At 32.6% G+C, this 16,910-nt stretch overlaps 1 protein-coding gene across 16 annotated transcripts in view; it reads right to left on the bottom strand.

Moving 5' to 3' along the window:
* LOC106881827 (neuroblast differentiation-associated protein AHNAK) overlaps positions 1-16,910 on the bottom strand; it is a 58,650-nt gene that overhangs the window by 27,909 nt on the left and 13,831 nt on the right. For 7 of the 16 annotated variants that reach the window (XM_052972345.1, XM_052972343.1, XM_052972336.1 and 4 more), the window contains 5 exons: positions 15,948-16,010; positions 15,059-15,121; positions 14,176-14,238; positions 13,304-13,354; positions 9,892-9,963 (listed from right to left, as the gene is read on the bottom strand). The exons of 3 other annotated variants lie outside the window; for them this stretch is intronic. In XM_052972345.1, coding sequence (XP_052828305.1) covers positions 9,892-9,963; positions 13,304-13,354; positions 14,176-14,238; positions 15,059-15,121; positions 15,948-16,010 — 312 coding nt within the window. Of the gene's footprint in view, positions 1-2,628; positions 2,782-9,891; positions 9,964-13,303; positions 13,355-14,175; positions 14,239-15,058; positions 15,122-15,947; positions 16,011-16,910 lie in introns of all 16 variants that reach the window. 6 more of the 16 variants (XM_052972341.1, XM_052972335.1, XM_052972334.1 and 3 more) reach the window with 5 other exon arrangements.

Below are 16,910 nucleotides of genomic sequence, written 5' to 3' on the forward strand. Positions count from 1 at the left end.
ATATATATATATATAAAGATTCTATTTGTAAATTTTTTTTTTTGAGACAAACATTTTCAGATCAGTTGTATTTGTGTGTAGATGAAGATTATATATAAAGACACAATGTAATGTTTTCTAATATTTTATCATTTCCAAACATGAGGGTGTGTCAGTGACTAAGATGTGATGACAGATGGAGCATGCACGAAACAAAAGATAATGCTAACATGAAGCTACGATGACATTTCATACATTTTATATATGTGCAGTTGCTATAAAAATCATTTTACACAGAAAGACAACAAGTAAAGCACAAGAAAATACAATAAATAAATGATTAACAAAATAAAACAAAAAAAAAAAGGATGTTGGTTAAAACAGAAGTGACAACAAAAGCTCAAGGGATGACCATGCCTTATATATGGAGGTTTGAAGGATAATGGGATTGAAAGTGTATATGCATTCGGATTGATGAATGACAAGAGAGAGAGAGAGAGAGAAAGTAGAGAAGAGATGGAAGTATAGTAAAGAGATGGAAGTAGAGTGAAGTTGGTAAAATAACTTCCACATTGGAAAGGAATGCCAACAGGCATTTATAAACATTAACTAAACAACAATATAAGTGATATAGTGACGTTAATGACATTGACAGTAACAAGAACAATGGGTTAAGACGCAAAAGGAACAAGAGGAGGACAGGAATACTTGGATACAGGAGCGGGAGGAGGGATGTTCTACAACAGACACCTGACAACACCGAGGAAAGGTAGAAACACAACACAAAAAAAGAAACAAAGGGTTGATACATATGAGGTGTGGAGAGAAACAGGTGAGAAAAGTGAAGATGTATAGGACAGGGTATTAGCGGTGAGGGGGGGGGGGAAATGACTCCACAAACAAGCAGGGTGACATTTCACAGTAAGCAAGAGGACGACAGGGGTGGGGGAATGGAGGAAAAAAAAAGGTATTATTATTGGATACATGTCTTAGAACATCACTTAGCAGAGTACTTTCTAGAAATTGGAAAACAGAGATTAGGAGAGTAGGAAACTAACTATACATGCCGAGATTCTATTTCTGAAGATGGTTATGAAACGTAGTAAGCAGATGAAGATTATAGGTGGGACTCTAGCTAGAAATAAGTACATCCATGCACAGAGCTGTCAACATTTTTTTAATTATTCAATTTAAAGACTGATCTATATTGTAGAATAGGTAAATTCAAACAGAATTTGCCCACCTATTTAAACTGATCATATCCAGCCCAAATATTCTTCCTGTTTTTAGTGTTCAAACCAGCCAGATCTGACCTCTCATACCTATCCTGCAGTATCATTCTATAAGTATACAATCGCATCATTGAAATTTCAAAGCTGTGAGATAATGCCTGATTGATTCAAAACAATGTGAATGAATAAGCATTACATGTGACAGAATAATTTGAATGCTAAAGGGCTAAATGTAGCTTAGAATAGATACTTTGTGTGTGCATACATGTGTTTGTATTATTAGTTTCAGCTGTTGAACTGAGTCTATGTTAGGGCACTGCCTTCAAGGAATAATCAATTATAACAAATGCCAGTGCTTAGTAAGTATTTATTTTAGTCATCAACCATGGAAAGATGAAACAAAGTGTGCTATCATAGGATTATTACCTCCGCCTTAGTGAAGGCAGAGATATTCTTTTCAGTCATGTTTGTTTGTCCGTGGACAAGATATCTCAAGAACGACTGGATGGATTTGGATGAAACTTTCAGGGATGTTTGGCCTTATGACTGACACAAACTGATTAGATTTTGGGATCGATCCGGTACCAGACAAGGATTCTGGATTATTTTTCTTGTTTTTTTTTACATAATTTTTGAGAGCGGTCAGGTTCGTATTTAGTATTTTCGTTTGTGAGAGCAGTCGAGTTTATTTCAGATATTATCATTTTAAAAATCATCTCTGGCTAATCATTGAGAGGATGTTGGTGTTGCCTTGGTGGAGGTTTGCGCTTTCTGAGTGCTCTTATTATTATTATTATTATTATTTTCATCATTAAATAGGTACAGTCATATCTTCTGAAGTAGATTTGTTTAAAACAAAACTTCAAAAAAAAAAAAAAAAAAGGTAGAAAAGAAGCTAGCTTATTGATAGAGATTTAATTAGTACCATGGCAGGTCAAGTGACTATATAACTTCTTTCATTAGCTTATGAAGGTTTATGTATATTTTTACCAAGGTCACAACCTATGATCCCAGTCATGACCATCCTGCCCTCTGCTTTTCTACCAGTGTATCCATGACGCTATCCCATGTACTGTTCCCTTTTTAAGATGACAGATTTAAAGGAGATTTGCCGATTTCTTGCAGGTCAGGAGACTGCATAGCAGCATGTGCATTAATGGCTGAATATATGAAGATATGTAAATGTAGACCAAGTGTAGGTTAGAATTGCGTAAAATTGAGTATATAATGTGTGTATATCTAAGAAATTAGAACAGCACTAGTTGAACAGCTCTGATATAGAAAAAATACATGAGAGTGATAGAGAGAGAGAAAAAGAACCGGGCCATGTTCTTATTAGTAGACAAAGGAGTAGATTGCAGATAAGTATTACAGGTTGGTGTCGGCAAACACCACCGACAGACAGAAGATGGCAAACCTTCTCTACCAATTCTTGTTCTTCGTCTAGAATAGGGGGCAACTTTGTCTTCATTTGCTCTGCCTGAGCATCAAATGTTGTCACCTTATCCTTGCCCTCACCTTCATCATCAGAGGAATCGGACGAAGAGGAGGAGGAGGAGCTGGATGAATGCTGTAAAGATGATGAGGTGATAAGAAGCATGAAGGTGCGCACAAAATGATGGCAACTAATGTAAGAGTACGTTTGTTCTTAAAACCAATGAATGAACTGCTAAATTTTAAGAAGATCACATTTGGGTGGGAGGGATGCTTGTTTGTCTTGTGTTATCTTGCTGTAAATGTCTTATTTTCAAACTATGTAGTTTAGAAAGTTTGGATGAGATGAATGATAAATTTCGTCTTAGGTTTGATGTTTGTCCAAAGAAATGTGAAAAAAAAATTTTTTTCTTTCTTTTATTCCAGCAGATGATTTGCATCAAGTGTGAACTATGCAATATGAAAAAAATTTGAATAGAAATAGTCTGAAAAATTAACAAAGCTATCCTTACTTCTATATATTTGTTTGCATCTATGTACATCGACACGTCTTTGTATATAAGTATATGCGTGTATGTATGCATTATGTATGTGTACATGCATATTAGCATTATGAGTAAGTGTACATGTATATTTGTTAATATATCTATTGTATATGTGTGTGTGTATTTGTAAATATAGCAGATTAATTAATTTTTAAAACAAAATTATACAAAATACAAGATTAAATACACAAAGAAAAAATATAACCATAAACAAATAAAATTTTAAAAACAAACAAAACATAAAATAAACATTAATAATAAAAAAAAAACAACAAAATTTTTCAAAATAAATACAACAAAATACAAACTGATAAACAAAAATGTCTGATATATAACATGTTTTCTTTCATGAGCATGCATATATAGCAGCGAGAAGTAGAAGTGACAGCATGAAAATGTTCAAGATGAAGTTAATGGTTAAGCCTTAATGGTAAAACCCACTTCAGGTGTATTCAATGTGGGGTGGTTGATTGGTTGCAATAACTGAAATACTAACAAAAACGACTCCAGTTCAAATCCCTGCAAAGTCCAGTGTGATACTTTTTAACTGTCTTACTTCACAAACAATATATCCAGATTAAGACATAAATCGTAGTCACTAAACTATTTAACTAAATAATAGATTTGGCTACAATAAATAATTGAATGTATTTAATATTAATAACAATTATAATAATTCTTTCTAATTTTGGCACAAAGTCAGCAATTTTAGGGAAAGGACACTAGCCCTGATTACATTAACCCCAGTATTTAACTGGTACTTATTTTACTGAGGATGAAAAGCAAAGTTGACCTTGGTGGAATTCAAAATCAAAACCAAGAACCAGCTTGTTGCCTTAATAATAACAATAATCCTTTCTACTATAAGCACAAGGCCTGAAATTTTGGGGGAGGGGGCTAGTCAATTATATCAACCCCAGTACGTAACTGGTACTTTTTGCCCAGCGTGCATATAATTCTGCCAGCTCACCACTGTAGTAGTAGTAGTAATAGCAGCAGCAGCAGTTCTTTCTACTATAGGCACAAGGCCTGAAATTTCTGGGGACGGGACCAGTTGATTACATTGACCTCAGTGCCCAACTGGTATTTAATTTTATCGACCCCCACCAAAAGGATGAAGAGCAAAGTTAACCTCAGTGGCATTTGAATGTAAAGAGCTGGCAGAAGTGCTAGTAGGCATTTTGTCTGGAATGCTAATGCATTGCTGTTCTCTTACAATGTGCCAAAAAAAGAAAAAAAAAACCTCTCCTGATTTCCAGGAAGGAGAAATACAAAAGTTGTGACATTCATGCCTTGGCCAAGTACATTTATTATCAAAGTGAAGTGATTCCAAACGAAAACTAAAAGTTGGGATGCTTGAATTCCAATATTTTAAATCCAGGTTTGTCCCCGTTAAAAGGGGTGGCTGGATCTACCTCACTCTTACAGCAACCACTCACATCATCTTGACCGGTTTTGGGCGCCCTCCTTCTTCAAGTCAACCCTCCCAATTTCCTCCTCCACGTTTTCTTTGGTCGACTTCACCTTCGTGGTTCATTCACTTTAAACTTTAGCACTTTCCTCAGAACATGCTCCTCCTCCTTCCTCAACACATGTCCATACCACCATGCTCCATTCATCCTTGCCAGCCGTTCCACTGATTCCTCCAACCCCAGTATCTCCAAGTCTTTAGCCTTCCTTTTAGCCAATAGTTTCACACCACACATTGCTCTCACCTGATAGTTCAAATTGAAACTGGTATTTAGCTTTTGTTTAGTGACAAAGTTCTTATCGTCATCACTGACATCTATTTTTTCCTCAAAAGCATTAAGCCAGAAGAATAACAGCTACATTTTCCCAGTTTGAAAACATGTACAAACACAATTAAGATGAAATAAACATACTTGCTGCAATGCAAAAGTTACGTGAAACACAAAACAAACCAAAGGCAATCATAAAAAAAAAGGCAGAACGCAATAATTCAGTTGAACACGGAAGAATAGTTAGTTGATGATGAATGATAATGATGTAAACACATTCCAAATGCCATTGTCTTCCCACAGCCATAATGACCATTATTATATATGGCAACCATTCCCAGCCTCTCCCTTATATCCCTAATGATGAGAGGGATTCAACCTGAAAGAGTCATTGAAAGGAACTCTGCAACAAGTACCATACATTAGCTTATAAACGCACACACACATTCACAAAGATTGTCTGACACTGCATCAATAGACCCTCTCATCAGGTGAGAACAGGAGATGGATGGAAGCAAGGAAGGACTGGCTGTGGGAATTGTAGTGGGTGATAAAGAACGGCGATAAGTGCTAAGAAAATCTGAAACCATCAAAATATACAAAGCAAAATGCAACTGGTTTTGTTACAGGTGATGCAGGTAGGTGGGATCTGCAGATTTTACACAGTATGCGTGATTTAATTTATAAGGGATTACTTTGAAGGGGAAAAAAAAATATTTCTAGCTGGGGTCATGATAGTAAGAAATAAAAAAAAAAAGAAGTAGCTAGCTGGACAGTTGAATATAATTACCAGTTTACAATATATGCATATACACACACACATTTAAGACTATGTCTGTACAACCCCTGATGGCACTGATTACACACAAAGACAGGTGTAGAGACATCTACTTTCACTGCCTAAAGATATATGCTCAGAAGCCAACATGAATTTAACAGACTATAATATTTACAACTAACAGGGGAGCATCTAAGAGATTGGCTTGCTTGAGAATGTAGCAGCCAAAGTCCTCTCAAACCACATCCTATTATCTTAAAAGGTTAATTTGGATAATAGGTCCAGATGCATTGTCTAGAGAATAGAACAAGATGGCCATAGGGTTGACTAAGGCCTGAACAACAAGCACAAGTGTTGGTTCACTTCATAATTCTTCTCTGATTTCTTCAAAACTCAGTATGGATGAAGTATCATGATGTAACTGGTAAATCCATTTAGAAAAAACAATAAAACTCAATCAACCCCCAACATTAAAAAATTGTTGATTAAGTTTTACACAACAACAATTAAAAGGATATATACAAGAGTTAAATTATGATGTGGTGCAACTGGATCTTCTTGAAAGTCTAAAATGATTTTATGTACTTTTTTTGTTTTCTTTATCACATTCTTTTGATTAGACATGAGCAATTACACAGTAATGATGATGATCATCATCGTTTAACGTCCGCTTTCCATGCTAGCATGGGATGGACGATTTGACTGAGGACTGGTGAAACCAGATGGCTACACCAGGCTCCAATCTGATATTTATGATATTTATATTTAAACAGATAGAAGAGAGGCAGTGGAAATGAAGGCATTAGCATTATATGGTTCACCTGTCCGCTTTTGTTTTCCTTTCTAACACTGATTTCCTTGTGCTTAGTACAAAGCCATAATTTGTAGAGCAGAGGGGTGTAATAAAATGTGGTGTATTAAATGGTACTTATTTTAACAATCCTGAAGAACGAAAGCTAAAAATCAACTGGTGAGATTTGAACTTCGAAGGTACAACATTGAAAGTGAATACCTTAAAACATTTAGTCAGGATTTTTTTACAGTTTTTGCCAACTTGATCGCCCTACTTCAGTAATCAACATTAAAGCAATAGAGAAGTAGCAGAGGGATGTGTGAAAATGAGTACAAGGGAGGTACATTTTACTTTCAGGTTATTATAAGTGACCACTAATCACTTAAAAATTTATTAAAATAGAAGCCTTCTTTATAAAGGTATAGATATAAGCGTTTAAGCTTGTATATTCAGAGCATAAATCTTTCAAGTTACAACTTCTTTAAATAAAGATTTTCCAGATTGCAGTATCAAAAAAGAAATAGAGATCTACAATTTCCAATCCATTTTATAAGCATTTTGATAATAATAATGAAAAAAAAACTTTGCACATAGAAGCTAATGAAGTCAGACTGGACATAAGTCTTGCTAAAATATATATTGGTATAATAATAACATGACTATTGCAACGTTTTATTTTCATATTTGAATCTTCAGAATAAAACACTGCCCTAAGCCAGCCCATCCCTCCATTATTCCGATAATAAAAATACAAATGGTTGTATCATTTATTATCACAGGGTTAGCACATCCCTGGTCCTCTTCTAGAGATGAATCTACAAATGGACTGGTAGAAATCCAGCGATCATCCATGAAGAGGTTGCTATGAAGCAGCTAAACTATAACAGAGAAGGGTTGAGTGCCTTCATTACTCAACTCCCTGGAATATAAAAGACACACAGTATCAACTGTAGTATCTTTAAAAAAAAAAGAGATAAGTTTGGATTCAAGGCACCTCAGTTGTTTTTGTTCAATTTTCTCAAAAGCCTCTGTTCTATGTGGAATAACTGGCAATGCATTTCATGAAATATTCAAACAGTCATCTGTGGAAAATCCCAGATAACAAGATACCAGGACACACAAATGGGGCTGCAATATCAAACTACATCTTCATCAAAAATGATGACTGCAAGCAACAGTAATGGCAGTGACTCAGTACAGATATAGTAAAGAAAACTACTATTGGAATATATCTTAAAAATACATGCCTCTGTCAGAGCCGGGATGGGTATGTTGAAAATCTGAACTACATATATATATATATGTAAAATCTTCAATAAATTGCAAGCCAGTTTTGAGTTGGATATGCAGTTACAAGTATAACTGGATATTACTGAATCACTAACTGATATTTGTAGAAAGGAATGTATGAAAGCTTGTTAGGAAACGTAACTTGACAGTGACAATGAAATATGAAATGGAAACAGACAGCAAAAACTAGCAGGAAGGAATATGAAAGCAACAGCAGCCTCTTTCTTTTTCTTCTTTTCTTTCTGAAGCTGTATACAAGCAGAAATAACAACAGCAATAACTCGAACAAGAAAACATGAAAAAGCAAGAATTTGAACAGTTCTTATAATGGTGATAACTCTATCAAGTAGCAGCAGCATGATAGTAACAGTGGACAAACTGAATGTCATAGCAGTGCACTTCAGATTGGACTAATCTAAACAGCCCCACCACTTTTCTTCAGATAGATTACTAACACACATGACCATCACACTCACACACAACAATTTTTAAGTAAAAGCAAAAATAGGGAATAAAAAGATTTATCAAAATTCAAAGAAAGATATTCTTTCTTTTTAGCCTACAATCAGGTTGTAAAATCATAGGAATGTTATAAAAACTGAAATAAAATCTCAAAAAAGTTAGCTCAACCGAAAGTACTGATCTAGTTTTATAATATTAATAGTGATTTCTTATTGAGGAATGAAATAAGTTTGGCTGGGATTCAATCAAAATAACCATGACTGTGTATTACTGCCATTTATTTTATTGAATGGGGAGTGGAGTGGACTGAAAAAAAAAAAAATGAAGTTTGAGATTTGAAATCAAAGTTAAGACAAGGCAGTGCACTATTCCTATCAACTCACTAAACCTCCCATTTTATTCTTTGACATTATTACTAAGACTAACAATTTTCCTGCATCAGATGCAGTTTAAGACATTTTAGTGATTCATCAGGCAGTCTTTACAAAAATCCGAAAGTGGTGCACTACCATGGTTTAGTTATGATGGTTTAGTTATGATGGTTTAGTTATGATGGTTTAGTTATGATGGTTAAAATAAAACCTTCCATGCTGGCATGGTTTGCCAGGAGTTGACCAGGCAGAAGACTGCACCAGACTTCTGTGTCTGTTTTGGCAAGGTTTTTATGGCTGGATGCCCTTCCTAACACAAAAAAGTGTTATTTTTTATGCAGGCCTCTAAAATGTATCAGCTATTGTTGATAATTTTTGAATAACTTTTTTTTAGAGCTATGAAATATATTTATTTTCAAATTTTCTATAGGATTTTGTTTTTATATTCTCTTTCTATTAAAAAAAGTCAAATTAAATTATTTTTAAAACCATAATTTTATCTCAAGAATAACATTAACTGGTTTAAAAGAGAAAAATAAAACTGCTTTTTATGAACAAAATTAAAACTGTTACCTATCTTGAATATTATACAAAATACTGTAAATATGGAACAGCACTTAATATATTAATATATATTTGAACTGCTTTTAATCTCGTTCATAAAATTGCCTAAGAAGTGCTTGGAATAATAATAATAATAATAATAATAATGATGATGATCCTTTCTACTAAAGGCACAAGGCCTGAAATTTGGCGGTGGGTGGAGGGAACTGGTTGATTACATCCACCCCAGTGTTTCACTGGTACTTAATTTATTGACCTCGAAAGGATGAAAGGCAAAGTCAACCTTGGTGGAATTTGAACTCACAACATAGCAACAGGCGAAATAACACCAAGCATTTTATCCGGCACGCTAACGATTCTGCTAGTTTGCCACCTTATTAATCATAATAATAATAAAAAATTTTAAACTGACCGTGCAGGCAATCATTTAAAACCTTAAAACCTCAGAATGCACTTGTTAGACAACAAAGTGATAATTGCGAACCTGGAAGGGCAAAGATGCCTTGAAATATACCATGATGAGGTGAAGAAAATATTAGCCAAAAAAGCATCATTCAAAGAACAGAACAAATCAGAAGATTGCAGTTTGAAAGATAAACATGATAAATGGATTAAAGCAAAAACAGTGATTAGATTTCTGCATCATCTACAACTGCTGAAAATGCAGCAGGGCATGCTGAACAAACAGAAATGTCTGTTGTCACCTTTTCGGATCTCTTTTTAAAAGGATTTCGCATAGGACACAGAAGTCCAGACGATGACCTATGGACGCTCTTCTGTAAGACCATGGAGATATTATATATACACAGATATATATATATGTAAATGTTTTATATATATATATATATACACAAATACACGCCTTATAAAAATAGTCTAAGGATGTAATAATTAATAAATGGAATACCTAATTTGAAACATAAGTTCCATTAAAAATCTGAATAAAAATTGATGGAGACAGCTTGACAAATAATTACTGATGCGTAGTTTACAAGTTAAAAGTTGTAAAGAATTCATTCAAAAATGGATTTTATGAATCTTAAAATATAATTGAAAGATATGTATGTAAATTTTACAGTTAAATACCACACTTAATTTTTGAAACTTATGACTATATTAAAAATGAAGTTACAAAGAAAAATCGATAGTAAAAAAAAACAAAAAAAACAAAACAAAGATATTTGGTATATTTTGTAAAAACGAAATTGTAGTTAAAATATAGATGGAAGAGTAAGTAGTAAACACACAAGCTTGGAAGTTAGCAAAAACTATCTAAAAGAAACTTTTCAAGTCATATTCTTATTAACAGTTCCTAGACGAACTTCAAAAGCAAAAATATTACAATTATAAAGTCACACTAGCAAAGTTAATTACGAGTTTTGGAAACAAATTTTCTGTTGCTTGATCAATTCTTAAACCATAATCAGAACACAAATTACATTAACTCAATTCGTAACAACAAAATCTATCCATCAATTATTTTCGAACCAATTTTATTCTAGCTGTAACTTAACCCTTTACTATGTAAGCCAATCATATCTTGCCCAAATATTCAACTGGTTTTACACTCAAACTAACCAGATCTGGCCTCTCCACCTACATATAACTAAAACAATTGCAGCGTGGAAGCCGTTTAAAAACACACAAAAAAGATTCACTTCAACATTTAAATTTAATTTATCAAAATATTTTTGTCGCTCTGAAACTGCAACCTGATCACTGACAAAATTCCGTGCTCTAATTTTGGCCAGTAGGGGCAGTTGGTACCAGCAACTTCAGGTTGATGAAATAAAATACTTTGCTTGTACTTATTTTATTGAACCCAAAAAGATGAAAAGAAAACTGATCTTGATGGGATTTGAACTCACAATGTAAAGGGCTGGAACAAATACTGCAAAATATTTTCCTGATATTTTCACAATTCTGCCAATCTACTGCTTTTAGCTGAATTATAAAATTCATAGTAATAAAAGGAAACTACATTTTCTTCTGAATGAAGTGCTTCCATTTCTTTTTCGAGATACTTAAAGAAAAGAATTGTGTTAATAGCTTCCAAATTGAACTTAGGGCTTCAGCTAATAACCAACTTTCTAAATCAGTATTTAACATGTGATCTAAACTGATATTTCTGTTGCATAAGAAGTTATTCAGGTCTTTCTTAGCCTAAAGATTTAAGAGTTAAAAAAAAAATCAATGCAAAAAATATACTACAATAATGATTCTTATCTCAAAGACATTAGTGATCACTTGGTTAGGTGAAATATTTATAATGAAGAATTGGAATCAGATATCAGATTAAACCGAAGATCTTGGTGCCACTACAATTGCCTATGATGTGAAATGTTAATGCAAGCTCAAGTGACATTCAGTAAAATCAGTTGCAATAAATTCCAGCATTTATTATGGATATATTATTGATAATAGATAAACAGCTAAATTAATCCCTAAAGATTTTTTTTTTAATGCAGAACCATGAGTCAGCAAAGTTAAACATAAACTATTGAGGATCAGCTTTCTAACTTTGAATCAACAAGACTACATAATCATTATCCCAACGTATGTCTTCCTTCCCATCTTGAAACTTCTCTAAATGAAAACGATCAAGTATTAAAAAGCCAAAAAGATTAACTAAAACAGACAGATTAATAACAGAGACACACAGAAAAATAAATCTACAGCATACTGAATAATTCAATTCTGCCAATCTACTGCCTTTAGCTGAATTATAACCCTAACCCTAACCCTTTTAAAACTAAAGTACAAAATCAACTTTGCTGGAATTCTCTTTTGCCCAGTTTTCTAGTTTAATTTAACTTTCTACTTTCATTGTAGAGTTGTTACAATGAAGTTGTTGATTAAAGGTTAAATCAATCTGAAGACCAAACTCTCGGTGCAACATGGTCACTAAAAGATTTTCTTTTTTCCTCCATGGACGGTGAAATACAATTTAGATTGCAATGTTTAACTACTTAGACTATGGAAATATCTACAAAACATTCCACTAACACAAGAAATTACTGGTACGTATTTCAGTATTAAACTATTTAACATATTAATGAACACATTTAAATGATGTAGAATCATCTTTAGCAACTTATAATCACGTGCAATAATATCATCCAAAATGTAAGACCAACACCAATGAATTATGACTACTGGGGACTATCATCAATTTAAGAAACACAACAGGGCACCAGGGTTTTTTTCTAATGTCTACTCTACAAAAAATAATTACAAGCTGAGTTTTAATATCAATGTATTCTTAAATAACAAAGTTGAAGTCTTACTTTTGCAATCATTAAACTAAAAGATATACACTAAAACTATTCAAACACCATGCATATCATCATCAACATCCTAATCATTATAATAATAACTATGGTTAGTAATAATGAGAAAAAGAAATAAAGTACTGAAACAAATGTACAAAAATTTATAAGTGTTAGAGACAGTATACTCTAAACAGAATCAGAGTCAGAAACAAAACTAATTATTTAAGAGTTAATATCAACTAAAACCACATCTGTTGACACTTCCTAAAACGAACTACAAACACAGAATAGTTTCCTTCTAGAATAATGCTTTAAAAATTACTCAACTCGAGTAGCTATGCACTGTTGAACAGCAGTAGAGATAAATTTCGGTTGTGGTTATGACAACAGAGTTCTTTTCAATAGCCATAAGAATGAGTTATAAACCATCGATAGAGAAATTTCTTAAATGAACACAAACTGCTAAGTTAAACAGAAGACAATAACTCAAGCCATGAAGCGGCCTCAAAACAAGAGCAGTTAACAGAGAGAGACTGAAGGTTAAAGTGTTTTAATTTAGAAAATCTCTTCGACAGAACAGAATTAACTGGCACAAGCGTTGAAGAGTAATTAATTGTTCTCAGCTGAGAATCAAAGAGTCCAGCCATTAATCTGAAGAAATTTCTTTTTAAGAGAAAATATTTTGCCAAGAAATACATATTAGTTAAGTCAGCCTAAGAAACATATCCAATAATAATTTTCTCTATTTTTGTAATTTTAATTAATGTACTAAAATAAGGATGAGCATGCTGTAGAGCTAATTGAATAAAATCACCCCAAATCAAAAAAAAAAAACAAAAAAGACCTTTTTGGACTCTTTCGTGTCTGAGACATCTACCTCCACAGATTCCACTTCCTGTTGTAATTATACAGGGGAGTTAGAAAATTTTGTATTAAAAAATTAACATAAAAAAACCCCCAACTGTTTATGTCAATTTATCAGGTTTTAAATGAAAAATGAAAACCCTCAGTCTGTTTAGTCCATATTCGTCATCATTTTCGTCTTTTAATAAAAATTTATTTTCAAAATTACCAAAGTTTTCTTTTTCTCCGGTTTCATTTAATATCTTATCAAAAGTTAAGATGATGGGAGTTGTTTGAGAATTACAGGTATGAATTCTGTCATTTGTTTAGAAATTACGTAAAATTATATGAGAATGACTTGTATTGGAAGATTTACTTGCTGTATTGCTAGTGAGTATTTCATTGATCTTTTACTAAGAGTAATAAGAAAATTGACTTCGTTAGATTTGCTGTTTATCACTCTGGAAACTTGAGCAGAAACCCAATGATAGAGAAATGATTAAAATGAGCACTGAAGAAGACAACTTGTGCCATGAATCTGCCTGAAAACAAAGGCAGATAACTGAGAAAGACTGAAGGTTAAAACTTTCCAGATTAGAAAATCTCTCCAACAGAACAGAATTTAACTGATACAGGCCTTGATAAGTAATTAATTTATCAATGGTTATCAGTTCAGAATTAAAACAGGTGTCAATTTAAAGGAGTTTTGAGTTTTTTTTCTTAAAGTGAATATCTTTTGCCAACAAAAAATGCTTTAGATATAGTTAAGTCAGCCTAAGAAACATAGCCAATAATTCATCTACTACAGTAAAGATCAGCATGCCAGAGAACAAATCGAATAAAAATCACTCAACAACAAAATCAGAAAAAAACCTTTTTGGATTCTTTCTTCTCAGTTTCTGTAACTTCTACCTCCACTTTTTTCACTTCAACTTCCTGTCACAATTATACAGGGGAGTTAGAAAACTTTGTTAAATAACAACTAGAAAATTTTAAAATAATATCATCACAAAACTCCAGCTGTTTATGTCAATTTATCTCGTTTTAAGTGAAAAATAAAAAGCCTCAAATCTTTTTAATCCATTCCCTTTGTAGTTTTTTACATTTTAATGAAACTTCATTAAAATAAATAAATTAAAAAATAAGCTTTTTTTTTTTGTTTTTGTTTCATTTAATGTCTCATTAAAATTCAGATTATGGCAGTTGTCTGCAAACTATATAAGTATAGGCTTTGTCAGTTGCTTACTATATTACTAGCAGACATTCGATTGACTTTTAACTAAAAGAGTGAAAAGAAAATCGACTCTTTTTATCACTCTGGAAACTTGAGCGGAAACTCAATGATAGGGAAATGATTAAAATGAGCATTGAAGACGACAAGTTGTGCCATGAATCTGCCTGAAAACAAAGGCAGATAACTGAGAAAGACTGAAAGTTAAAACTTCCCAGATTAGAAAATCTCTCCAACAGAACAGAATTCAACTGATACAGGTCTTGAAGAGTAATTAATTTATCAATGGTTATCAGTTCAGAATTAAAACAGGTGTCTATTTAAAGGAGTTTTTTTTTTAAAAGAGATCTTTTGCCAACAAAAAAGGCTTGAGACATACATATTACTTAAGTCAGCCTAAGAAACAGAGCCAATAATTTTTTTTTTCAGTATTTTTGTAATTTTAATTTATCCACTACAATAAAGATCAGCATGCCACAGAACAAATCAATTAAAATCACCCAACAAAACAAAACAGAAAAAGACCTTTTCGGGTTCTTTCTTCTCAGTTTCTGTAACTTCTACCTCCACTTTTTTCACTTCAACTTCCTGTTGCAATTATACAGGGGAGTTAGAACATTTTATCAAATAATAACTAGAAAATTTAAAAAATAATATCATCACAAAACTCCAGCTGTTTATGACAATTTATCTCGCTTTAAGTGAAAAAAAAAAACAACCTCAAATCCTTTTAATCCATTCCCTTTGTTGTTCTTACATTTTAATAAAACTTCATTAAGATTTATTTAAAAAAAAAGAAGCTTTTTTTTGTTTCATTTAATGTCTCATTAAACTTCAGATTATGGGAGTTGTCTGCAAACTATAAGCATAGGTTTTATCAGTTGCTTACTATATTACTAGCAGACATTCGATTGACTTTTAACTAAAAGAGTGAAAAGAAAATTGACTTAGATTTGCTTTTTATCACTCTGGAAACTGGAGTAGAAACTCAACGATAGGGAAATGATTAAAATGAGCATTGAATACGACAACTTGTGCCATGAATCTGCCTGAATACAAAGGCAGATAACTGAGAAAGACTGAAGATTAAAACTTCCCAGATTAGAAAATCTCTCCAGCAAAACAGAATTTAACTGGTACAGGTCTTGACAATTAATTTATTAATCAATTAATTAATGGTTCTCACCTGAGAATTAAAACAGGTGTCAATCTGAAGAAATTTCTTTTCAAGGGAAAATATTTTGTCAATAGAAAAGACCTTAGATATACATATTAGTTAAGTCAGCCTAAGAAACAGAGCCAATAATTTTTTCTTCAGTATTTTTGTAATTTTAATTCATCTACTACGATAAAGATCAGCATGCCACAGAGCAAATCGATTAAAATCACCCAACAAAACAAAACAGAAAAAGACCTTTTCGGGTTCTTTCTTCTCAGTTTCCATAACTTCTACCTCCACTTTTTTCACTTCAACTTCCTGTTGCAATTATACAGGGGAGTTAGAAAATTTTATGTTAAAAAAAAAAACAAGAAAACCCCCCCAAAAAACACAGATTCAATACATCCCTTTCATCATTATCATCATTTTTATCTCTCTTCCTTAATACTTTTTCATAGACAGAATAGAAACCAGAAGTCTTCAATACATCAATGCTTCTACATCAGCTTCAATGCTTGTAGAACTAGAGAGCATTCCTACATGTTCTACTGACTGCAGATCCCAATGTGTGGAGGTTTTATTGTTTCAGAAGAGGTAGGCAAGTACATAAATGCATACATACACATATATACAGTCACATATACACTTACATACACACACACACGAAATACATGTATACCCTCATATGCATGCATGCGTCCATACGTACATATTTAAAGCGTTAAAATCCGGATTAATGATAGAGGACATAACTGTATCTGGAGAATGACAGAAACCTGCTAAACAAGCAGTTTTATGTAAGAGGGTATGACCAGGCGTTTAAGTGAATATTTGTTTCTCTTCAATACAAGCCTTTAATTAAAGACATCTGATGCTGTCTTGTCAATAAACTGTATCCTGATCACAATGAAAACACAACACAAGACCATAGTTAATAATAAATGAATACAACTTTTGATTTTCCACACACACACACACACACACACACACACACATATTGAAGGCATAGAAGTATCTGAAATTAAAATATTAAAAAAGTATGAATTATAATATAAATTAAAATATACTTTCTAGTTAAATTACATAGGAATAAATAATTTTCATTTATCAACAAGAATCTTTAATTATTGATACACAGAAAACATTGTATTTTCCCTGAAACAGCAATATTAGTAACAATACAAAGTGCAAGAGATCAATAGATTTCAACAATTCCTC

The sequence above is a fragment of the Octopus bimaculoides genome, chromosome 13 (assembly GCF_001194135.2).
Source record: "Octopus bimaculoides isolate UCB-OBI-ISO-001 chromosome 13, ASM119413v2, whole genome shotgun sequence".
Classification (NCBI taxonomy): Eukaryota; Metazoa; Mollusca; class Cephalopoda; order Octopoda; family Octopodidae; genus Octopus; species Octopus bimaculoides.